General features: G+C 41.6%; 1 protein-coding gene across 31 annotated transcripts in view; it reads left to right on the top strand.

Annotated features, from left to right (window-relative positions):
- The window catches only part of PHF21A (PHD finger protein 21A), a 192,766-nt gene that overhangs the window by 160,373 nt on the left and 6,931 nt on the right, over nt 1-25,462 (top strand). For 27 of the 31 annotated variants that reach the window (XM_061381283.1, XM_061381288.1, XM_061381278.1 and 24 more), the window contains 6 exons: nt 10,745-10,843; nt 13,453-13,504; nt 14,272-14,351; nt 14,807-14,867; nt 17,382-17,545; nt 24,078-24,233. In XM_061381283.1, the coding sequence (XP_061237267.1) occupies nt 10,745-10,843; nt 13,453-13,504; nt 14,272-14,351; nt 14,807-14,867; nt 17,382-17,545; nt 24,078-24,233 (612 nt within the window). Of the gene's footprint in view, nt 1-10,744; nt 10,844-13,452; nt 13,505-14,271; nt 14,352-14,806; nt 14,868-17,284; nt 17,308-17,381; nt 17,546-24,077; nt 24,234-25,462 lie in introns of all 31 variants that reach the window. The other 4 variants (XM_061381296.1, XM_061381297.1, XM_061381294.1 and 1 more) reach the window with 1 other exon arrangement.

The following is a 25,462-nucleotide window of genomic DNA, read 5'->3' as shown; positions in this document are numbered from 1 at the left end:
TACAAAGAATGTGGTTTCAAAACATTATTTTAGAATGTTATTTCTCTTTGACCTCTTATTTGATCAAGATACTTTTAGGAGACAAAAATATTTTCCATTTTTTATTTTTTTCTGATTACAACGATGATACACATTCATAGTAAAAGAAAATCCAGACATTACAGAGATACATACGGTAGAAAGTGCATTCCTTCATGATCTGTGAAGAGAGTAAACTTCTCCCATAATTTTTGCCTTCTAAGTTTCTACTAGCAGTTTAGCATCGTATTCGTCCATATTTTCTTTTTAAAGCAAAAGGCAAAATCAGATTATATATTACTTTGTAACTTGTTTTTTCCATATTAGATCTTGAATATATTTTCCTATCTCAGCCTTACATATTGATAGAGCTCTTCATGTTAATTATAATACCATAAAAGTATATCTATAAATTAAAAAAACTTTTCCAGCAGTGAATTCCATGGGCTCCCTTCTTGTTGATCTGATAAATAAATGCAGTCATTGCGGTTCTAGTTTAGCATAGCAGTCCTACAGGTTATCAAGCTCAGTCAGCAAGGATTCTCTTTAGACTCCATTCTCAAGATTATCTTCAGATCTTTCTACTCTCCCCCTTTCTCTTCATATTTCATTTCCAGCATCTCATTTAAAGCTGTTTAAGAGATCTAATAGATAGGCAATATGTAGCCACGGAAGTACCACTTACAGCCTACTCGTAGAGATACCCAAACCTGTATCCTAACATTCTGTATGTGACCAGGCTAGATGGGTTCCTTTCTGCTTTCTGCTCTTTTGTTTAGGATGATAGCAATCACTTAATAAAAATGTGTTGATTCTGTGCCAGCTGTTACGCTACATGTACTGACATGAGGGTTGGTAAGTTAAAGCCTGTGCCATCACAAAACTCAGTCTCTAGAGCATTTGGGGCAGGTGCTGTGACTTTGCCTTCATAGGAGGAAGCACGGCAGGTTGGGTAGTTTCAAAGGCTTCCCTGTAGGAAAGGAAAGAGGTAACATCAGCTGTAACAGCAGTTGTCCACTTCTCCTCCCCCTGCCCCCATTAGGCATCTGCAACTTCTTATCCACCCCAGATGAAAGAGCCCCTGTCTTATCCCTTATTAGAAGCCATATTACATTGTGGCTGTGAGAAACTGAGTGGTAAAGTTTAAAGAACTTTGAGGCTAGAAACATATTTAAGGCAGAAAAGTAGGTAAGGCCAGACAAACTTACATCGGAGCCCCGACTCTGCTTCCTTTTATGTCTTTGTCCTCTCCAGCATTCTGTGAAACAGGGCTAAACGCCTGTGGATGCTAGAAAGTCATAAAGCACTTAAAGTCTGTTAGACTGTGCCTGGCACAGTTAGTTCCCAGGAATTAATGTTCATTTTTTATCCATGCCATGCCATCCCATCCCCTGCAACAAAGCCTTCTGTGTATTTCCCAAGGCTAGACTGCTGAAAAAATCCCAGGTTCTATGGGAAAATTTGTCAGATTGCTACCCATTCCCCTACTTCCATTTATTATTTTATATAGAAACCTACACAGTATCTTCTTTAAAAAAAAAAAAAAGTACTTCCAAGTTGAGAATATTATCCTATATATTATCTTCAAGTCCCAGTCTTCCCTTTAAGGAAATTTGAGGTAGTGACTCTTTGCCCTCCAGTGGGGAAAACAGAGCCAAGTGACCAAAAGATGGATTTTGCTTTGCTCTCAATCCAAATTTTAACCTTGATTGGTGTGACCACTTGGACATTTAAAACCTTTGTAGGTGTCTGACTTTGATTATTCGTGCATTGTGGCCTCAAAAGGTGAATTTGTAATTCAGAGGTATATGTGGCTAATTTAGTTCTAGTATTTTCCAGAGTTTTTGGTTTCTATCTTTTAAAACCAAAAAAGAACAAGATTTACAAATTCGTACAGGTGCAGAGTAGGAAATAAAAATAAATTACACAGATTGGGAGTAAACAAATGGGTTTTTTTTTTCCCACTTTCAATGGGAACATGAATACAAGAGATATCCCAGTCGTATTCTTAATTTATCTTTGAAATAGTAAGACCAGTGTAACAAAATTGACATTTTGGCCTTGGTGTCAAGTACATGTATACCTGTGATGGATTCATTTTGATATTTGGCAAAACTAATACAATTATGTAAAGTTTAAAAATAAAATTAAAAAAAAAGAATAGTAGAAAAGACTGCGGTAAACTGCAGAGTAATATACTCCGTCTCAAGGAGGCAGCTACTTTTTGACAGTAGCCAATTTTTATCATATGGAAAACTTCTCTAAGAAAAGCCAGAGGGCTTTTCTGGTGGCTCAGTGGTAAAGAATCTGCCTGCCAATGCAGGAGACACGGGTTTGCTCCCTGATCTAGGAAGATCGCACACGCTGCAGAGCACCTAGGCCCACGTGCCACAACTAGGGAGCCTGTGCTGGAGAGCCGGGGAGCCACAGGAGAAGTTTGTGCGCTCTAGAGCCTGTGCTCTGCAAAAAAAAAGCCACTGCAATGAGAAGCCTGCACACTACAATTAGAAAGTGGCCTCTGCTCTCCACAACTAGAGGAAAGCCTGTGCAGCAGTGAAGACTTAATGCAGCCAAAAATAAATAAAAACCAGAAATCCAGATAGTTTGAGAGATTTTGAGGTACACTTTTGTTCCTTGTGCTTTTTGGTGTCATAGGTAAGAAACCATTGTCACATCTAAGGTCACAAAGATTTAACCCTAATTTTTCTTCTAAGAGTTGCATGGTTTTAGCTTTTATATGTCGGAGAAGGCAATGACAACCCACTCCAGTACTCTTGCCTGGAAAACCCCTTGGACGGAGGAGCCTGGTAGGCTGCAGTCCATGGGGTTGCGAAGAGTCGGACACAACCGAGCGACTTAGCAGCAGCAGCAGCTCCTATATGTAGGTCAGTAATCCATTTTGACTTAAATTTTCCATATATAATGTGAAACAAGGGTCCATGTGGATACCCAGTTCTCCCAGCACTATTTTTTGAAGAAACTATTCTCTCCCCATTTGAACTATCATCCTGTCGTTATTGGAAATCTGTTGGCCATGAATGTATGGGTTTATTTCTGGACTGTCAGTCCTATTCTGTTGGCTTATGTGTCTGTCCTTATGCCATTACCAACCACACTGTCTTAATTGCTGTAGTTTTGAAATTGGGAAGGATGAGTCCAACATTTTTCGTTTTCAATATTGTTCTGGCTCTTCAGGAGTCCTTGTAGCTCTACATGAATTTGAGAATTGTCTTTTCCAATTTTTCTGCAAAAAAAAAAAAAAAAGAGGGAGGGGCTGTTGGAATTTTGATAGGAATTGTGTTAAATCTGTAGATTGTATAGTATTGCCATCTTAATAACAATATTCGGTCTTCCTGTACTTGAACATGGGGGTCTTTCCATTTATTTAGGTTCTCTTTATTTCTTTAGCAGTGTTATATAGTTTTCATATACAAGTCTTTTACCTCCTAGGTTAAATTTATTCCTAGATATTTTATTCTTTTGGATGATATTGTAATTTGAGTTGTTTTCTTAATTTCCATTTAGGATTGTTCACTGCTATTATGAGTTACAATGTGTTAGAAATACAGCTATTTTTGTGATGATTTTGGATCTTGCAATTTTGTTGAATTCATTAATTAGCTATCGTAGTTGCTTTGTGGATCTTCAGGATTTTATGTATGTAAGATCAGGTCCTCTGCAAATAGAGTTTCACGTCTTCCTCTCCAGTTTGGATGCCTCGCATTGCTTTTCCTTGCCTTATTGCTCTGGCTAGAGTTTCCACTACATTGTTCAATAGCAGTGGTGAAGGTGGGCATGCTTCTCTTGTTCCTCATCTCAGAGGGAAAGCTTTCAGTATTTCACCAGTGAGTATGGTGCTAGCTGTGGTTTCACATAAATGTCCTTTATAAAGCTGAGAAAGTTCCCATCTCTTCCTAGTTTTCTGAGTGTTTGTTTCATGAATGGGTATTGAGTTTTCACAGATGTTTTTTCTGTATTAACTGAGATGATCACATTGTTTTTCTTTGCCTTTGTTTATTAACATGGTATATTACCTTCCATTCCTAAGATAAGTTCTACTTTATCATTGTGTATCATCCTTTTAATATACTGCTGGACTTGGTGTCCTTGTGTTTTATTGAGGATTTCTGCATCTGTATTCATAATAGATAACTGTTTTTTGGGAAAGTTTGAGAAAGATTGGTGTTAGTTCTTTAAACGTTTGGTAGAATTCACCAGAGAAACTGTTGTTCTGGACTTTCTCTTTTGAGAGTATTTTGATTACTGTTTCAATCTCTTTAGTTGTATATTCTGTCGAGATTTTCTGTTTGAGTCCATTTTGGTAATTTGTATGTTCATAAGAATTTATCCATTTCATCTATATTATCTGTCTTTGGTATACAATTTAAAAAAATTTTTAAGTTCAAGTATAGTTGATTTACAGTGTTGTGTTAATTACTGCTGTACAGCATAATGATTCAGTTACAATTCATCTTTATATTCTTTTCCATTATGGTTTATCGTAGGATATTGAATGTAGTTCTCTGTGCTGTACCGTAGGAGCTTGTTGTTTATCCATCCTGTATACAGGATGGATATATATCTGCTACCCCAGACTCTCACCATCCCCTCTGCAAGCCCCTTCCCTTTGGCAGCCTATTGGTGTACAGTTGTTCAGTGTATTCTCTTATAATCCTTTTTATTTCTATAAGATTCATAGTAATGTAGCCATTTTTATTTCTAATTTTCATTATTTGTGTCTTTTTTTGTCTTATCCTGTTTAACTAAAGACTTTTCATTTTGTTGATGTTTTCAAAGAATCAACTTTTGGTTTCGTTAGTTCTGTTATTTTTCTATTCTCCAATTCATTTATCTCCACGCTAATGTGGAGATAATTTTTACTATTTCCTTCCTTCCACTAGCTTTGGGTTTAGTTCTTCTTTAGTTCCTTAAGCTATGAATTTAGGTTATTGATTTGAAATCTTTTTTATTTTTTAATGTAGACCATTACAGCCATGAATTTCCCTCCGAGCAGTGCTTTCACTGTGTTTCATCAGTTTGGGTATGTACGATTATCATTTTCATTCTTCAGGGAGATAGAAAATTTCCCCAGTGATTTCTTATTTGTTCCACTGGTTGTTTAAGAGTATGTTGTTTAATTTCTACCTACTTAAAAATGTTCAGTATTGCTTTTGTATCAAGTTCTGGCTTCTATTATCATCATAAAAAATACTTCATATGATTTCAGTCTTTTAAAATTTATTAGGATTTGTTTTGTGTCCTGAAATAGGGTCTGTCCTGAAGAGTGTTTCATGTGCACTTGAGAAGAATGTGTATTCTGTTGTTGTTGAGTAGGTTGTTGTTTGTATGTCTCTTAGGTCTAGCTGGTTTACAGCATTAAGTCCTCAATTTCCTCATTGATCTTCTTTGTACATGTTCTTCCCTTTATTTAAAGGAGGTATTAAAGTCTTCAATTATTATTATAGAACTGTATATTTCTCCCTTTCAGTTCTGTCAGTATATGTATCATATATTTTGAGACTCTGTTGTTCGGTGCCTATGTATTTGAAATTGTCATATCTTCTTGATGAATTGACTCTTTTGTCAATATAGAATGACCTTTTTGTCTCCTATAACAATCTTTGACTTAAAGTGAGTTTAAATGTCTGATATTAGGATAGCCATCCCTATACTCTTTTGACTACTGTTTCCATTGCAGTATCTTCTTCCATTCTTTGATGGATACTTTGTGTTTTTGTCTCTAAAATGTAGAGAGCGTATTGTTGGATCTTGTTTTTTTTAAATCCATTCTGCCACTCTTGTTGTTTGATTTGTGAGTTTAGTTACACTTAAAGTGGTTACCTATAGGCACAGACTTAGGCCATTTTGCTATTTTGTTATCTACATGCCTTATATCTTTTTGGACCAATGTAATTTGATTTGATCCCAGCTTAGCTTCAGTAGTATACAGAAGCTCTGCCCACCCCCCGCCCGCCATTATGTTGTTATTGTCTCACATTACACCTTTATGTATTGTGTAGCCAGGAACACATATTTAGAATTTCTGTTTATGCATTTCTCTTTTAAATCATATAGGAAGCAAAAAGGAAAGTTACAAATCAAAGCCACAGTAATACCGGATTTTACATTAACCTATATAGTTACCTTTACTGAAGTTTTTGTTTTGGGGGAGGGGGTTTAATTTACTGTCTGAGGGTTTTTTTATTTCATCCTGAATAACCTAAAGGGAATTCTTTTAGGATAGGCCTGCTAGCAATGAACTCCCTTGGCTTTTTGCAGGAAATGGAATCCTTGGTTGATAATCTTTTTTTCTTTTAGCACTTCATTTATTTATTTATTGGCCACACCACATGGCATGTGGGATCTTAATTCCCTGACTAGAGATTGAACCCGTGGCCCCTGCAGTGGAAGTGTGGAGCCTTAACTGCTGGACCACCAAGGAGGTCCTTCCAGCACTTTAAACATGTCATCCCATTGCCTTCTGGTCTCTGGTTTCTGATGAGAAACTGACTGTTAATCTTAGTGAGGACCCCTTACTAAGGGGCGATGCATCGTTCTGCTTTTGCTGCTTTCAGGATTCTCTTCGGCTTTTGACAGTGTGATTGTGTTGTGTTTCAGTGTAAGTCCTGTTTGAGTTTATCCTCCTTGGAGGTCATTGAGCTTCTTAAATGTATACAGGCAAACCTCGGAGATACTGTGAGTTCAGTTCCACACCACCACAATAAAGCAGATAAGGGTAGTCACGTGAATTTTTTGGTTTTTCAGTGCATATCAAAGTTATGTTTATACTGTGGTCTACTGATTGTGCAGTAGCATTATGTCCAAAAAAAAAAAATGCATATACCTTAATTTAAAAATGCTTTATTGGTAAAAATGTTGGCCATCATCTGAGCCTTTAGCAAGTTATAATCTTCTACAGTAGTAGCATCAGATCACTGATCACAAAACACCTTATTTATATTATTGAATATAATAATAACAGAAATGTTTGAAAAATTGTGAGAATTATCAAGATGTGACATAGAGGCAGGATTGCCACAGACCTTCAGTTTGTAAAGAATGCAATATCTGCAAAATCCCATAACGTGAAGTGCAGTAAATAAAGCAAGGTATGCCTGTAGATCCTGTATTTCATCAAATTTGGGAAGTTTGTAGCTGTTTTTCTTTAAAGATCATTTCTGTTTCTTTGTCTCTCCTTTCCCCTGGGAATTATAACATATGTTGGCATGTTTAGTAGTGTCTTGCAGGTTTCTTAGGCTCGGTACATTTTTCTGCATTCGTTTTTGTGTCTGCTCCTTAGACTGGTTAATTTCAGTTGTCCTGTCATCAGGTTCACTGACTATTTCTTTTGCCTAAACTCCTTTAATGAATATTTCAACTATTTTTCAGTCGCAGATTTCTATTTGCTGCTTTTAAATAATTTCTGTCTCTGTATTAATATTTTGTTTTTGGTAAGCCATTGTTCTCCTGGGTTATTTTTTCATTTTTTGCCATGGTTTGCTTTAGCTCTTTGAGCATATTTAAGACAGTTGACTTAAAGTCTTTCTCTAGGGAGTCTGATGTCTGGGCTTCCTTAAGGCCAGTGTCTTATTATTGTTTTTCCCCAATGAAACAGCTATACTTTCCTGTTTATTTGTGTGCCTCCTAATTGTGAAAAACGTTCACTTTTAAATTACAACGTGATAACTCTGGAAATTAGATTCTCCTCCTACCCCGGGGTTTATTGTTATTGATTGTTGAGAGCCTCTGCTGTTTTTCTGTTTAGTGCCTTTTCCAGACTGTTTTTACAAATACTATTTCTTGTCATCTGTGGTTATTGAAATCTCTGTCCTATTAGATTTACTTAAACAACTGGAGCCAAAAAGAAGAAAAAGGTAATAATAAGTAAATTAAAAACAGAAAAGCCTATCTTGGTCTTTGCAGATTGGCTTTGAGCAGGGGCATTCCTTCTGTGCTAAACAGGCCACCTGTAACTGTCTTAGACTTCACCTCTTTCTTGGACAGAGCTCAAACATCAGCAGAGGTGCAAGCTTAGGGTTCTCTCAGCTCTTTTCTAAGGATGCATCTAGTCCCGGTAATGCTCCATGCACTCTGGATTCCCCAGTGTATGGGATAGCTGTTTAAAGCCTTCACTCCTCTAAGGATCTTCCTCCTCAGCCTCCTCCTTCCTAGGCCTTTGAGTCTGTCTGCTGCATACTCCATCCAGCATCCTTTGCACACGTAACTACAAGTAGCTTATGTCTTTAGATGCTTTCATCAGATGGCACTTGGAAAGCCACTCCAACCTTAGGTGGGCAAACACAGGTCAACCTCTGTGCCAGTCCTCAGGGGATTACCAGACAGGTCAGAATACACAGCTACACGTTGAAAACAAGGTTCAGCAAAACACACCAGGAGCACAGCTTACCATCTCCAAAGCCTCTGCTGAGCTCGCGGATGGCTTTGTAGGTAGGTAGGGGAAAATAGTTTCTTAACAAAATTTAGCAGCTTCTTTGTTCAGTAGGTGCCTCACTGGTTGTTCTCAGTTTTTTATTAGATTGCAAAATTTTAAAAAGTTGATTCTCTCTGTTTCTGCCAGCTTAATGTTTGTTTCAGTGAAAAGAATGATTCTAAAACTCCCTGTCCGGCCATTTCTGTGATGTCACTCCCCTCCCCTAATTTTTTTTTTTCTTGTAAGCAGTTTTAAACAACAAAAATTTATTATCCCACAGTTCTTGAGGTCAGAAATCAGGTTGCCTTTCAGCGTGGTGGTCCTGGCTCAAGGTCCCTGACAAATTTGCATTCAGATTAGTTGGCCAGAACTGCAATCATGTCAAGGCTCAAGTTGCCCTGTGGCATGTGGCATCTTCCTGGACCAAGGATTGAACCCGTGTGTCCTACATCGGCAAGCAGATTCTCTACCACTGAGCCACCAGGAAAGTCCCCCTTCCTGTTGTTTCGTTTCCTTTATCTTTATTTTCTTGGGTGATTTTGGTATTGTTTATGTAACCTTGAGATAGCTGTACTCTTCTTACATGAGAGAAAATTTGAACCTTGGATAATTCCTTAGCAAAAAGGAATTGGTTTGATCTTCCCTGGAGGCATTACCACCACCTGCTTTATTCAGCCCTAGAGATGGAAATAAGAAACCCCAAGAGACTTCACACAACCTTGGAGTAGAGCAGCAAACCCTTATAATTGACCCCTTCTCCCTCCCCTATCAGACTCCTGTTGTTCCGATCCACAGAGCTATGAAATCAGCTTCCTGGGCACGCAGGACCTTAAAACAGCCACTATAAGCTACTTTCCCATTACCTTCCTTTGTAGGTGTGTTTGGTGGTTTGTTTTTTGGGGGAAGTGTGTCCTTTTTGGTTAAAACAAAAAAAAAGTGTGTGAGAGAGGAGAGCAAGTGATTCTTCTGGAAGGTTCTACTCCCCACCCAGAAGATCAGCACCTCTTTACAGCATACCTGCTCTATGGTGAGGCCCTGTGCTGGGTGCAAAGGGATGCTAAAGTGTAGAACAGTCCTGCTCTCAAGTGGCTTCTGTATAGTCCAGAGGTGAAATATTACCGTGATGAAGAAGACAAAGAAAAATGCACAGTAGCATTTATGCCCCTAGTGGTTGCCACAGTACTGATAAGGCAGATACTTAAACTTTCCTAAAGCAATAATGTGAGAAGCAGAAGGAGAATAATGGATGTGGCCGGGAAATAAAGTGAAAGTCTTTGTTATTATGTTTGTTTTTCAGGTCTAGGAAACTATTTCACAACATAATGATTTCTGAGACCTTTTGATATCCTGCTTGTAGAACCTTCTTTCTACATTTGGCTTTCATTTGGCTCCTTCTCATCAGTAATCAGACAGTTTCACTCTTATTTAATTACTTGTTGCCATACAAAAAGATCATTTGCATCTTCATTGTTTTTAATTTTGAAAAAGTAAATTAGGTTTGTGTGTATACTTTTGTATCCACTCTTCTAATATCATGTAAGTATTTACAGAGGATTTCATAACATGAATTAGCCTTTGGGTCGTGATGAGAATAGAAAGGCCAACCCAGCCCCCAGTCTACCAATTTGCTAGCTTCCTCTTGTGTCTGAAGATGGTAATGCTACTGGTGGTGCTTCGTTTGAATGGACGCACCTGGAAGGTGAGGTTGGCTACAATCAGGATGTCAGCCTTTTACGAGGTAGTCTTTCCTTGGCAATTGCGTCTCTCCTCTAATGGATGATACAGGCAGATTTTAAGTGTCCCGAGTAAGCAGAGTTCTGCAGCCTCTCTTAAGGCTGTGATTGGAATTCTTCTGAAATAGCAAAGTGTGTATGTAAGACTTTTTTTTTTTTTTTTAACATCATTCAGATCTTAAGTGCACTGTGAACCAGAGCTTGCCCTATATGTAACAAGAATGGACTTATTTCTGGAAAACTACTCCTTTATCCTAAAGTACATAGAAATAGACTATTGTAATTTTTTTATTTGGCTGCTCCGGGTCTTAGTTGCAGCATGTGGGATCTAGTTCCCTGACCAGGGATCAAACCCAGGCCCCCTCCATTGGAGCACAGAGTCCTAACCTCTGGGCCACCAGAGAAGTCCTCCCCCTTCTGACCTGAAGTCCACATTACCTCCTTTATTAATGTTTCCGGTTTGAGTGTGTTCTTTTCTTTCTTGTTGGCAACAAAGTATGTTTGCTTTTAGTCTCTTAATAAAAAGTGAATTCTGAAGTTTGATTTAATTTTCCTCTTCTAGACGGTTAAATCCCACACAGAAACAGATGAGAAACAAACGGAGAGCCGCACCGTCACCCCGCCTGCTGCACCCAAACCAAAACGGGAGGAGAACCCTCAGGTAGGCCAGCCCTCCCAGGCATGGCTCAGTCTCTGAGATGTGACTTTACTCTCATACATCAGGGGGACCCTTGCTTTCTGAACCACTTGATTTCCTTTTCTTGTGCTTTCTCACGCTTCAGTGATGTTATTGCCAAATCAGGTTGGCCTGGGACAGATTAAGAGTGTGGCCTTAGGGTTCACGAGCTGGCAAACAGAGATTCCATAGCTGTGTCACAGATTTGAATTGTGTGATGCATGACCATTTCCCCAGGTACCCCCTGGCATTCCTAATGATCATTCTGTTTTGTTTGTCTCAGCCAGCATCTATAAGGGGTCCGGTTCACTCAGTTAACGTGTATCTATGTTATTGATTACACTCGTTACATGTGCATTTTTGTTATTACTATTGTATTGCATTAGATCCCCAAATCCCAGATGAATCAGTAGCTCGAAAGTAGATCACTGAAGCACAAAAGTAGGGATGAAAACAGTAACATCTGTACTGCAACTTAACATAGACTTATAAACTTAAATCGCAAACAAAACTCTGATACAAACACAGATTGTGAATTTGTGTGTCCTTAGACAATAGAATATTATAGTTGATACTTTTGTACAAGCAGCTCTAAAAGAAAAATATGGACAGGTAATATGATGACGAGTATCTGATAGTTGGATTTTATTAGACCAGATCCATTCCCTTCTGGCCTCAGTGCATTCTTTGTAATGAAACCACGTCAGATAGTGGCATGAAGCCATCAAAGCTTCATGTCATTTTTTAGAGCAATGATTTATTAAGCCAGTTCAGGTTTTTCTACAACAAGAAATTATAATTCTTTATGATATGAAATGAATTAATTTTTAATCTGCTTTTTAAAGAAGAGACTGAAACTTGAACCAAAAAGAAGTACTAGTCGTGCATGTTGCTGAGAAACTTACAAAATCATCTGCAAAATTAGTGTCAAGTATTAGGCTTGGAGGGTGAAAAAGAGAGCAGATTATTAGCAAAATTGCATTTTCAAAAGAAACTGAAGGATGTCTTACGTCAGTAGCACTGTGTAGACACGCAGGTACCCTTGTGTTATAACAGGTATTTCTAATTGGACAGAATCACTGCCATAAAGAGGATAAATTCGTTATTGGTATACATGTGATACATAGATGAGGCTAGAGTTCTTGACTTTTTATTCTATTTATCACTAAAAATCAGTTCTGTGGAAGAGATTCTTTCCCCATGTAGTAATTCTTTTATGAGTTTGATCTGGACTGGCAAAGATGAGTTGGATGTGAGTGGCCAAGAAGGGTGCCGTTACTTGATTAAAAGAAGGTGCATCAGAATGTCAGTTCACACACTGCTTTATTAACACAGAACAGTTGGGAGACAGTCTTCTGATCTTAAGTTTTGAAGGAATAAGTGAAAATTAGGAATGCGGTTAATTGGCAGCTGCAAAGTGTATGCAGTGTAGAGAATGGGCAGCAGTGTAGAGAACGGGCAGCAAGTCCAAGGCTTTTCCTTACTGAAGCACTCGGGCTGTTGGGAGGACAAGTGCCCACCTGCTTTTGAAATAAGAAATAAAATAATTACATTTCTTCAGGATGCTGAGAATACCAGTAAAGGACATTTCTGTGTTCTCAAGTGGTTTGTTCAAGATTATCTTTATAAAACACTCAGTAACTTGAGTAGCCTGAACCTGTCAGTTCAGGCCAAAATATCATGATGCTTAATGTTGAGAGTAAAATGTCTGGATTTTCAAAGGCCAAATTGTGGTATACATAATTCTGCAGGAGTGTCAACTAATGCTGTTTCCTTATTCATCAGTTAGAGAAATTGATGGTATATCATTTGGCATATTTAGCAGCCGCATGCAGTGCTATAGCCTCAAATGAAGACATACTTTCCAGACCCACATCCAACCAAACAGCAAAATAGTAATCAATCTGTTGCTCACTCGATGTTTAAGCAATGAACATTCCAGCCTTGGAGTCCATTGTTCTCATCAGTCTAGCTTCTGATGGAGCTCTGAGAGTGGTGGTCAGAGAGAAATGACTCTATAATTTATAGGTCCGTGGTTGATTGGAAAGTCACAGTATTAAGCAGAACCACCTACTAGCATTCCTAAAACTCTTAGCTTTGAGTTTTCATTGTCCTGAAAATTGAACTGAACTTTCATTGTCCAGTCAGTGGTAGTAAAAATACAAGAACTCTTGACTTGGTATCACAAATGAAGTTCTTAGAATTTGGAGCTTGTTGTATGGGAGGCTCTTTGGAACACTCTCTGTGTGGTGTTTTGTTTTTGTTTTTGTTTTTTTTCCAGTGTGGAGTCCTCTTTTCTTTTAGAGAATTTTTCTGGGAAAACTTAGGTCTTTCAAGATTCTGATTTCTGCCATAGAGAAAGTAGAAGATGCAGGCCCCAGTCCTTCTCTTGATTCCTGTAAGATCAGAAAGCTTCCTGGGCAGCTTCATAGCTTCTCAGAGTAGAGGGTGCCTGCTCCTTGCTCATCTGAACCTGGCTTTCTTCCTGCCACCAGCCATTGGGTGGCTTTCCCTAGGAGTCTAACTGGGAACATGCAGTTGGCTTTGTGAGAACCCAAACTGAAGTATATTCTTCTTTTGTTTCTCTGGCACAGAAACTTGCCTTCATGGTGTCTCTAGGGTTGGTAACACATGACCATCTAGAAGGTAAGAGAAGACATTCATGATGCTGCCTTGCTTCTGGCCTAGAGCTTTGTTCTCAAAAATGGTGTTCTATTTATTGTTAGACTTGAAAATTGGAACACAGAGTGTGATTCAACCAGTGTGGACTCTTTTTTTGGAGTAAACTTACCTTCCTTCTAGCTAATGTTCAGCTTCTCTCCTGTCTTTATTTATCCACACTATTGTCCTGGGGAAATTCCCTATTTGCCTGAATTAAGGGGACTGCTGTTCACTTAGAGAAACTATTTTTTTTTCCTGGCAGCACAAAGTAGCAAATGGCCCTCTGACAAGTCTTGGGATTTCTCAGTCACTTTTGATTATCAGAATCTTAGGAATAGTTGCAGAGCTGTGCCTTTCTTAGTTTTTTAATTCAAGAGTGGTAAACTATGATTACTCGGTCTCGGTCTATGGATAAAGGTCACCCACACCTATATTACAGTGACCTAAAAATAGATCAGGACAGCTTGTTGAGAGGTGTGGTCTACTGTTAAGCTCTCAGTCCACAGAGAGCCACCTGCAGGACAGCACGGCCTTGCCCTCCAAGAGGCAAGAGGAAACGGTCCTGCGTGCTTGCTCCCAGCCGCGTGCTTGCTCCCAGCTGCGTGCCGGCCTTGGCTGAGGCGGCAGTGCAACCAAGAGACTTGCTCTCCTTCCCTAACTTGTCATGGGAAAGCCAGTAGGTAGACAGGGAAGGTGAGCTTGGCGGGGTTCTCCGTGCCCCTCTTCTAATCCAAACCTTTTGCTTTCCGAAGAAATCCAAAGCAAGAGGCAAGAGCGGAAACGAAGAACCACAGCGAACCCGGTGTACAGTGGCGCGGTCTTTGAGCCGGAGGTACTCTTGTCAGCACTCGGCCCTTCCTCCACGTGTTCAGTTTTATTCACAACTCCTTCAGTGCCTCCCCTCCGAAAACCTGCTTAAGAGCAGTACCCAGATTGTACTTGGCCAGCTTTGTAAAATGGGGGATTTTTTCTCTGGCCTACCCCATTTTTTCATTTTTCTCACTGTTTTTCCCCTTAATTTCTTCCCAAAGTTCAAGTAGCTACAGACCTACCTTAAAATTTTAACTCATCCTGTCATTTGAGTATGACTGTCTCCTGAAGCAGAGACAGGCTTCTCTGGAGTATTCTCTTAGAGCCAAGTACACATAATAACCCCACACCTTGGGGTGACCGGCACTAACTACTTGGCAGGTTGGCGGGCCTGCAGTGCCTGGTCTTTAGCTTGTACCAGTGTTAGTAATAACCATGCTGTTCAGCCAGTCACCTCTCCGTCTTCATTCCCCAAAGCGTAAGAAGAGTGCAGTCACCTACCTGAACAGTACAATGCATCCCGGGACCCGGAAGAGAGGTGAGTACCTTTCTGTGTCTCTCCCTTGCTGTTGCTTTTGCTTTCTGTGTTGTGTTTCCTTCCCCTCCCTCCTCCCATTGTCCTGGAGCCTGTCTTAATTCCTGTTCCCCTTGAAAATAGTCTTGCTGCTGCTCTCTGAGAATAGGGGGAAAAGAGTGAGGTTTCTTATGAGAGGTCTGTACACTGGATCAAAGCTGCCTTCCTGGGGTTCTGGCAGAGCTGGCTCAGGGGAATGGCTTACTGCAGCGTTTCTGCCCCAGGCCCATCAGGCTGTTGATGAATAGCACAGGGAACAGGACACCCTGTAAGAAGAAGCATTTTAGCATCATTGAGCCAAACAGAACGCTGCTGTTGCCAAGGTGTTCTTAGTAGTGTCTGAATGGTCCTGACGCAGTGAGGACAGAGCATCACTCTTAAGCGTCTGTGAGCTGCAGGCTTCCTAGGGAGGAGAGGGGTAGCCACACTGAGAATTTAGAATGTATGCGAGAAGAGAGCACCTCCAACCAAGGCAGAAAAGATCGCTGCCAACCAGGCTCCCCAGAGCAGACACTCCGAAAGAGCTCGCCCCAACTGCCCCCAGGGCAGTCCCACTCTCACCACAGGTAGGCCTGAAAAGGTCTTAATGGCTCAGAGTTTGAGCTCATAAGCAGGGCTCTGAAATTGTTCTTTGATGTCAGTAATACAGCCCAAGGTCCCTTTCTCCACATGATAATGTGGCCCTGAATTACAGTTCTAGGCCAGAAAGGTTGCAGAGTGAGTGGAGTAGCGTGCTGATTTGTGTGCATGCACACTGTCTCAGGGCTGCTGGAAGCTTAGGCGGTCACCTCGCCCCTTTGTCTGCCTTAGGCAGGGCTCCAACTGTGCCATTCCCACCTCTTCCCCTCACAGAGACAGCACCCCCGCCTTAGTGACCCGTTCCAGTGCTTCGTCAGTCCCTCCTTCTGGAAGCCAAAACACGCTTAGATGGGAGTCTTGGAGTCACTGGGCTTGCTTCATATTGATCCCTAGGCTGCAGTGTCATGGGTTATTTTCTGTAGTTTTGTTTTGGTTTTGGCAATTTTTAGTGACCTCTGACATAATTCTCAGAGAGGAGCCCCCAGCCAGAAGCTGCAGTTAATTGGCCTGCCAGTGGGCAGTATCCGCTAAGAGGATAGGGGTTAAATGAGCCAGAAAGACCTTGGCATCTCTTGCCAAGGTCAGAGGATGAAAGCCTGCATTCACAATGCCTAGGACGTGCCTTCTGTGGGTAAACAAAGAGCATTCATCTTCCACTTTGCCTTCTAGCAGCACTAAATACCTTCGAAAAGACAAACCGGTATGATCTGTCTCTGTACGGCAGACAGTGCCAGTTTAACACAGATAGGTAATGTTTGTGGAATATCTGACAGAATCATGACTCTTGTGCATAATTCTAATATAAATAATAACTGTTGGCAAAGTCATGATCCCATATACCGTTCACCGGTGCTCATAGGCGGTTGTGAACCTGTTGTTGTTGTTGTTTTTGCCTGTGGTACGCTGGGTGTACACTTTTGATCACTTGACATCTTAGAAGCTATGACCTTGGCCCCTGGAAGACAGAGGCCCTGACTTGATACATCATAAGGCAGGAGGGGTTGGCCTGGACTTCTCACACCCACTAGGGCTCATTTGTAGATTCTCTGTAGCCATGACGTTTGATGCAACATGCTCCTGCTCAGACCAGCTCTCTCAGTTAGCAGTGTTACTGATGACAGGGCCTTACCTGAGACGCTAGGACAGGTAGTTCCCTGGAATGTTTGTGATGGAAGCAGGGAGCACTCCTTGATCAACTGGGGAGGGTATCTGAGTCCAGGCATACTTAAAGTCGTTGTTAGGCCCACAACATCTTTTTAGCTCTTAGGTTTCAGCTGCTCCCAGAACATATCTCTTACTAGCTCTGCCAGCAAGGGGCAGAGTAGTTAACTTGAATTTTGCCTCTTCCCTTTGCCTTTCTCCACCCTCATAAAGTGAAGCAACTAAAATGTGTATAGGAGAGAAAAGCACAATCAGAAGTCCTCGAGAATATCTCTGGGAACTGAGAATCATTAATATTATTATATGAATAGTGATTGCAGAAAAACTTTAGGGAACAACGTGCAGAAGACACGGGAAAATAAATACTTATCCCTGGCCTTGACTCCCATTGAGCTTTGATATCTTGTTTTCCCATTAGAAATCTCAGATTGTAATAGTTGAGGAGTGTCTCTTAATCTTCCCGAGACGAAGACCTTTAACATATGACCCAGAATCTCCTGCCATTCTCTGAGGCTCTCTTATCCTCCCTTTGAGACTCATGCATTTGTTTCTAGTAACATTTAAGTCTTTGCTTCTCTTCCTCTATCTGGGACTGTTGTATTAACTTCCTGTCTGCTACCTCACTTCCTTTTCCATGCTAGCCAATGAGGAACACTGGCCAAAGGTATGTAAGATCATTTTTCCCCCTTTCTTTCCCTCCCCCTTTTTCCCCTTTTGTTCCCTTCTCTCGGTATATAGGTCGTCCTCCAAAATACAATGCAGTGCTGGGGTTTGGAGCCCTTACCCCAACATCCCCCCCATCCAGTCATCCTGACTCCCCTGAAAATGAAAAGACAGAGACCACATTCACTTTCCCTGCATCTGTTCAGCCTGTGTCCCTGCCCAGCCCCACCTCCACAGACGTAAGTAACTTGGGAAAAGCTCACTCTCTTTCTCAGACCTGAAATCGGGGAAACCGTTATCATATGTTGTCTCCTTACCAGCTGCATCTCCTTGACTAACCCTGGAATAGCAGTCATCCCTCCAGGACACCATGTGCCATGTAAGGCAGCTTTCTGCTAGGGCCCCAGGTCCTGCCAGGAACCTGAGAATCATGTTAAATACCACATCAGGAAGCTCGGTCAGGGTTCTCAGTCTGGATTTTATCCGCTGTGAAGGAGTTCTCAGGAAGAGGGATGGGGTGGGGAAGCCAGCTCCTATAACAGAGGTGTGCAGCGTCTTGTCAGCAGTTTTGGGGAGTGGGGATAATGGACAAAGGTGCACATTTCCCCCAGCAGTCCTTGTTTCTTGCTTCAAGTAGAATTTAAGACGCGGAAAACTTTGCCTTAGAGCAACTTTATTCAGCAGAATTGATCAGAAACAGGTTCCTGAGAAAGCATCAGCCTGCCCCTGAGGCTGCAGGCATGTAAACTGCGCCCCCCTCCCCTTCACCTAACAGATCCTGCACACCCTCTGCTGAGCAGGTGCTGCTCTTGAGGCTGGGGACAGAACAGGCAACACAACCAATCCCTGCCCTCAGGGCACTCACATTGCAAGGCCAGAGGCAGGGGCTAAGCAAATGAACATTTAAATGTCAGGTAATGAAATGTGCAGTGAAGAAAAGGGGCACAAAATCAGAGTTACAGCAGGAGGTCCTGTTTTATGGAGAGCAGTGAGAGAGAGTCCTCTGATGGGAATGGAGTAGGTGGGAACATCTGTGGGGAGGCATTCCACGCCGAGGGGACAGCAGAGCAGAAGACCTGCTCACAGGAGGAAGTGCGTGTGGCACAGAGAGGCTCTTGGCGAGCACGTGAGAGAGTGTGTGGGAGAAGAGACTTCAGAGGGCTGGGCCCGTCTTGCAGGGTCTTGTAGCTTTAACTCTGAATGAGATGGGGGATGCCAGAGGGTTTTAAGTAGAAGAGTAGCATTACTTTTCACTTTTTATTTTGAAAAAATTTCAAACCTACCGAAAAGCTTCACTAACAACACAGAGAACAAATGTCTGCCCTTCACCTAGATTCACCAACTGGCACAATCTTGCCACGTTTGCTGTTCCCCACTCCTCCGCACACACTTGTTTTGCCGATCTAGTTAACGAGTTGGAAACATCATGAAGCTTTACCCGAAACACTTCAGTGTGTATCTCCTAAAAACAAAGATATTCTCTGACATAGCCACAATAAACTTACCAAATTGAGAAACTTTAATATGATAAAGCATTATTATTATGATATATATACAGCCCATCTTCAGATTTCTCCAGTTGTCTCAGTAAATGCCTTAGTGGCACTTTGTTTTCTTCTGTTCCAGGATCCAATCCAAGATCACTTTTGACATTAATTTTTATGGTGCTTTGTCTTTAGTCTCCTTACTCTGGAACCGTTTTTCAGCCTGTCTTTGTCTTTCATGACGTTACCGTTTTTTAAAAGATAAGCCATGTGCTGTATAGAGTGTCCCTCCATTTGGATGATCTGATTGTTTCCTCAAGAATAGATTCAGGGTGTGCCTTTTTGTAGGTGCACTAAATACACGATGATGAGCCCTTCTCAGTGTATCTCAAGGGGCATGTGTTGTCCATCCGTCTCGTTGTTGATGTTAGCTTTCATCTCTAAGGTAGACTCCATCAGATGTCTCTACTTGTAAAGGTGCCTGTTTCCTTAGGTGCAGATACCTTTCAGTCTGTAAAAGTACTCCAGCAGTCTTCAGTTCAGTTCAGTCGTTCAGTCGTGTCTGACTCTTTGCAACCCCATGAACCGCAGCACGCCAGGCCTCACTGTCTATCACCAACTCCCAGAGTTTACCCAAACTCAAGTCCATCGAGTCGGTGATGCCATCCAACCATCTCATCCTCTGTCATCCCCTTCTCCTCCTGCCTTCAATCTTTCCCAGCGTCAGGGTTTTTTCAAATGAGTCAGCTCTTCGCATCAGGTGGCCAAAGTATTGGAGTTTCAGCTTCAGCATCAGTCCTTCCAATGAACACCCAGGACTGATCTGCTTTAGAATGGACTGGTTGGATCTCCTTGCTGTCCAAGGGACTCTCAAGAGTCTTCTCCAACACCACAGTTCAAAAGCATTAATTCTTCGGCGCTCAGCTTTCTTTATAGTCCAACTCTCACATCCATACCTGACCACTGGAAAAACCATAGCCGTGACCAGCAGTCTTACTCAGTGATTTTAGCGTCCTTTGATGGTGCTTTCCTGCATTTATTATTTTTAAGGCATTTGCAGAATTTACTTGGATTCTATAGGAGACTGAGGAGGACAGGGTGGAAGCACAGAGAGACCAGGTAGGAGGCCGTTGCAGGCGCCCTGGCAGAAGCTGACGATGGCTTGGCCCAGTAGAGTGGCAGAAGCAGAGGTGGAGAAAACTGATAGGGTCTGTGTCTGTTTTGAAGAATGAGCAGAATTAGATAAGGGGTTGTAAGAAAAAAGAGAATAGCCAAAGATTTTAGCCTAAACAACTGAAAGGATGACGCTGCTGTTTACTGGAATGACAAGAGCAGGTTTGAGAAGAGAGACCAAGGAGTTAATCTTGTACATGTCCCATTTCTTTTGTGGATTACAGAGCTTGTCTTTACCTGAAGCTACATCTTCAGGTTAAATGTCCTTTCAGCTTGAAGTTTCTTTTTGTACTTATTAATGATCTGCATGCATGCACGCAAAGTCATTTCAGTCGTGTCTGACTCTACGACCCTATGGACTGTAGCCTACCAGACTCCTCTGTCCATGGGATTCTCCAGGCAAGAATACTGGAGTGGGTTGCCATGCCCTCCTCTATTAGTGGTCTGCTCCTCTCCAAAGAGCAAAAGAATACCGTATGCATAGCATGAGTTACAGTTCCAGAAGCAGCAAAGTAAGTGCTGTCTTTGGAGGACCAAGGTCATGGAAGAGTCGTCTTCTCGGGCAGGTTTCCTTCCTTGGACATGGCCAAGGCTACAGGCCTAGACTTGCTCTCAAGATTCAGCATTGGCTTTTGACATTAGTGGTTGACACAGATTTGCTGCCTCTCCTGTTAACAAGTACCAGGACACTGTCAGAAACCTTGTTTGTTGGCCCCAAAGATTGTCTCCACTTTCTTCAGTTGAAGCATTGCCAAGGTATTGCCAGCTCACAGTTTCTTGGTAGGGGTCCTTCGCAAGGTGATGCACAAATGGTGGCAAACAGGCGATTGTGGATCTGCAATTGAGTTATTGCTAAAGAATGCTATTTTTATGACTTTTGACTTAGAGGGTTTATGATTTTATTTGATTGAACCCAAAGGATCCATTCAGATCAAATCACAAACTGAAAAGCTTCTGCCAAGTTTCATCTTAAAATGCAAACTTTGTTCTTTCCAGGAAACTAAAGGTGAAATAAAGCTTTTCTAAAACCACTAAATATTTTGAGAACCTTCTAGGTTACACCTAGTGGAATGGATGGGACTTCCCTGGTGGTGCAGTGGCTAAGACTCCATGCTCCCCATTGCAGGGGGCCCGAGTTCAAGCCCTGATCAGGGAACTGGATCCTACAGGCCCCAACTAAGACCCAAAGAAACCAAATAAATAAAAACGCTAGTGGAATGGATAAGATAATTGACTTCTACTTTTTCAGTGTCCCAACAGTGGCAGTGATTAAAATCAGCACACAGGGCTCTGTAAACCCTAACAACGTTAATTAAACAATCACAGTCGAGAGGCAAGCCTTTCCTGGGGATCAATAATCATCCAGAAGGAGCGAGTGATGTAAGACCCAGCCGGTCCCTAATCTTCAGGATATACCTGTTGCCACTGTCATCGTTTTCATGAGAAGAAAAGATACGTTGACATGGTTGAAAATTATTTTAGCAAATGATGAAGTTGTGATTGATATAGCCAGGGTGTTTCCCACAAACATACACCCCTCAGCTCCTAGCAGAGCTGTTTGGTTTACGGTAGTAATTTGGTCAGTCACCGAAGCCTAATAAGCTTTTGGACCTGGGGCAGCCCCTCTGGGGGACTTCCTCTGCTCTCTTTAAGCAAAGAACCAATTCTGTGTGGAAGAAATACATATCCTGGCATTTTATATTCCATTTTGATGCGCAGCAGTTCTCAATGTGTGGTCTGCATGTCCCTGAGACTCTTTCAGGGGTTCAAAATATGTATTTTCAAATATAGTATCAATCAAAACATAAAATCAGAAATGTTTTCATAATAGCACTAAAATGTTCTTTGCCATCTTCATTCTCATTCTCCCACGCATAGGACAGTGATGTTTTCCACATACTACGTCATCAGTGATGACGTCATCACTGAGCGCTAACCAAAGGTGTGCCTGCGTGTTCTTGGGTTTTAACATTTTTCAGTACGTGATTTTTGTAACTTCCTGTGATTCTGTTATTATTTCAAAATAAAAAAGCTTTAAAAGTTTTAGTACAAAAATAGCAATAGGTAGAACTCACATAAACAAAAGCACTTTGAAGTAAACAAGAGCACTTTGAGGTAGACAAAAGCGCTTAGTAATTCTTAAAGTTACTAAGGGGTCCTCACACTGAAAAGATTATGAACTGCTGCTATAGGATATGTAAATAAGATAAGAGTTTTCTTTCCTTTAGGAACTTGAAAGAAATTATTTAGCCTTTATTTTATGTACTCTCCACCTTCCACTTCCTGATGGTCTCCTTACTCAGTAGCAAAGGGAAGTGAACAAGAACTCTGTCCAAAAAATAAGACAGATATTTGGGATAAGATATCCAGTTTGTCTCATCTACTTCATTACTGATAATTTTACCTGTGGTTCATGTAAAAAGAGTTTCAGAAACCTTAAAATTTTTCTAAACTCCTTAAAGTCACAGACTTAAAGCATGTGGCTGTGGTTTAAGAAAGATGAGCTGTCTAGAGGAGCACTCCCCTCAGCCTGATCTTAAGAACAAACGAAGAAAGTCACAGTTAATCTAGGAGAGAAACCTTCATGTCTTTCAGTGGCTTTGAAGTTAAACTGTTATGCTGCATTCTCCTGCAGTATTTTTGCACATGTACTAAGTATCTTTTTTTTTTTTTTTTGTCCAAAGGTAACATTGTTTTACTAAAAAAGATTAGCATCCATCCACACTTTGATGTATCTTACAACTTTTTGCAGCCAGTTTTCTACTTCACCAGATACCCTAGATATGTAGATACTGCCAGATAGTCTCCTTTCCTTTCCTTTGGAGAGAAATTGTAGGTCTGAGAAGATGACATTCCTGAAGATAGCCTGGAGAAGGGAAAGACGACTCACTCCAGTATTCTGGCCTGGAGAATTCCACGGAGTCTATAGTGCATGGGGTCACAGAGAGTCAGACACAACTGAGCGACTTTCACTTTCACTTTCTGCAGTGGTGGCTGAAAGGTTATATCATAGAAAGGAAGAACTGAGCATTGCTCTATCTTTCCTTCCTGTGCAAAGTTTCTCTATTAGACCTTCTGGCAGAATAGCCTGTAATTCTAAAACAACACACTGGAAGTGAAAAGGAGTCCTCCCCAAGTTGTGGCACTGCCTTCTTAGCTAACCTCTGGCACGACCCCTCGGTCTTCCCTTCCCTGGTGTCCTTAGCAGCAGCATTAATCCTGTTCAGAGAACGGGCCAGGGATTGACTCGCTGGAAACCACCTCTTTAATACCTCATTTTTAAAAAAATTTGTTCCCTCCAAATTTTAAATAGATCTGCTTTTTCCTGATGGTGCCTTTTGTCGTGAGGGCTCCCGCAGACTCACCTGAGTACCAGAACTGTCCCTGGTGGAGGGGAGGGGGGATGAGCAGAGCACGCTAGGCTGCTCTTCTTCTTCCATCTGGTGAAGCATCTTACAGGAGGAGTAAAGCCTCCTGGAATAGAAGGGGCCATCGCACAGCAGATGCCAAGTACTGGCTTACAGAGAACACTGTCAGGTGCTTGGCTGTTTTAATTCTTCATGGTAGAATGCTCATAGGAGTTTAATATGCTCTGACTTAATCCTTTCCCATGTGAATTTTGACTATAGTTTTTCTCCCAGAACAAGCAAAATGTTTAACAGAAGCCTCCATTTCTTGTCTGTCTGTCTTTTCCAATTTTTCTAAACTCCCCTGAAAAACGATAGGTAATGGGAATTTTTGGTATCGTATTGTGGAACACTTTGATGAATGGATTTCAAGGTCTTTCAACTTTATGATTTGTGGGTTGGACTGTACTAAAACATAAATGCTGAGCTGTCACCTCTAAAGCTCATTTTGGCCTGGGTGACTACAGAGTTACAGTCTCCTGTAAACTCTTAAGAATACCGGCCCCACCTGGAGAGCCCCAACTGTATGGACCAGGTCGGGAGCTTGCACCATTGGTAATTCCTGCTTTTCCTGAGCACTCTTGTAATGAGTTGGAGGGGCACAGCTGATTGTCCTAAAACGTTTATTATGTATATTCAGAATGTGCATGTTAACATTCAGCTTTTACCTTTTTGTCCTTTCTTTACCTTTCCTCACAATGTCATAGGGTGATATCCATGAGGATTTTTGCAGTGTTTGCAGAAAAAGTGGCCAGTTGCTGATGTGCGACACGTGTTCCCGTGTATATCATCTGGACTGCTTAGACCCTCCTCTGAAAACGATTCCCAAGGGCATGTGGATCTGTCCCAGATGTCAGGACCAGGTAATGTGGGGTGGGTTAGAGAGGACGAGGGACAGAGGAGGAGAAAGACCCCCCCTCCCCTCTCATCTGGGGCAACAGCTCAGTTTCTTCCTGCTCCGGTAGCTCTCCAGCCACGTCTGCCATACCCACAGGACAGCCCTCACCTGCATAGCTCCATCCTCTCAGAGGTCCTCAGTTCATGGGGCAGTGACTCATGTAAGGTGGAGAGACCCTAACTGCTTCTCTCTATTTGAAATGGCATATCTTTTTATTACCGTTACCCTTAAAACTCCACAGTACTGTCTGCCTCATTCTCTAAAAATGGTCCAAACTCAGCATATGGTTGAAACTCTGGAAATAAAATCCTTAAAGAAGAATGTGAAATTGATCATTTAGTTCAAATAAGAGCAGTTTTACTTTTAACCTGTGTTCTCATCAGGATCAGAGCACTAACTATAAAGTACTGTCTTAATATTTACTGCACTTGAAAGAAGAGAAACAGTGCTCCTTCCCTCCCCTTTCTGTTTAGTTTCTGATTTTTTTTCTCAATGATTCATGTATGTCTTTATGTTTTTATGACAAGCTGTCCTGAGATCTTTTTGAAACTAGGCAAGCATATAAATAGTAAATAAATAAGCCCAGTACTCAGCAAGCTTTAGGAGCCCTGCTCAATTTTTTGGAATCCTGATTTGAGAGACTTCTGGTCTCCCCCTTTAAACCTTCAGTCTCCGTCCTCACTGTCTCCGTGATGCCATAGAGACAGTCCTCGTACTGATGCTGCTTTGTGACCTCTGATAATTTTCTTCTTGGGGTCTAGATTATACTTCAGTGTTTGGGGTTGATATTTAATTTCCTTGATCAGGCTGTCTTTGAGGGACATATAAGCTAAAACTGAGAGAGGCAGCCCATGCCAGGTCAAGGATGCGCCTGCCTGTGGTGCTGCCGTCGCGCAGATGTGCAGCTTGTGTGCTGCTGGCTCTGGCCATAGGGCGTAGCTGAGGGTCATGCAGCAGGTCTGACAAGTTGGGAACGCCCAGCCCAGTCCCCACCTGTGCCGGGGCTCAGGTGGCTTGGCTCTTCCTGCCATTGACCTTTATTCTCTCATGCTGGTAAACTGGAACTTCGTAGCCCAGAAACTATAGCCATGGGTTTTGCCATACTGCCACCATAAATCCCTCTTCCTGGATTGTGTCTGCCAATAGCGACGGCCACTGGTGCTTGTTGTTACGTAGGGGATGTGTGCTTACACT

This window comes from Bos javanicus, chromosome 15 (assembly GCF_032452875.1).
Source record: "Bos javanicus breed banteng chromosome 15, ARS-OSU_banteng_1.0, whole genome shotgun sequence".
In the NCBI taxonomy this organism is placed as follows: Eukaryota; Metazoa; Chordata; class Mammalia; order Artiodactyla; family Bovidae; genus Bos; species Bos javanicus.
The sequence above is the reverse complement of the archived record's forward strand: the minus strand, read 5'-3'. Positions and strand labels throughout refer to the sequence as shown.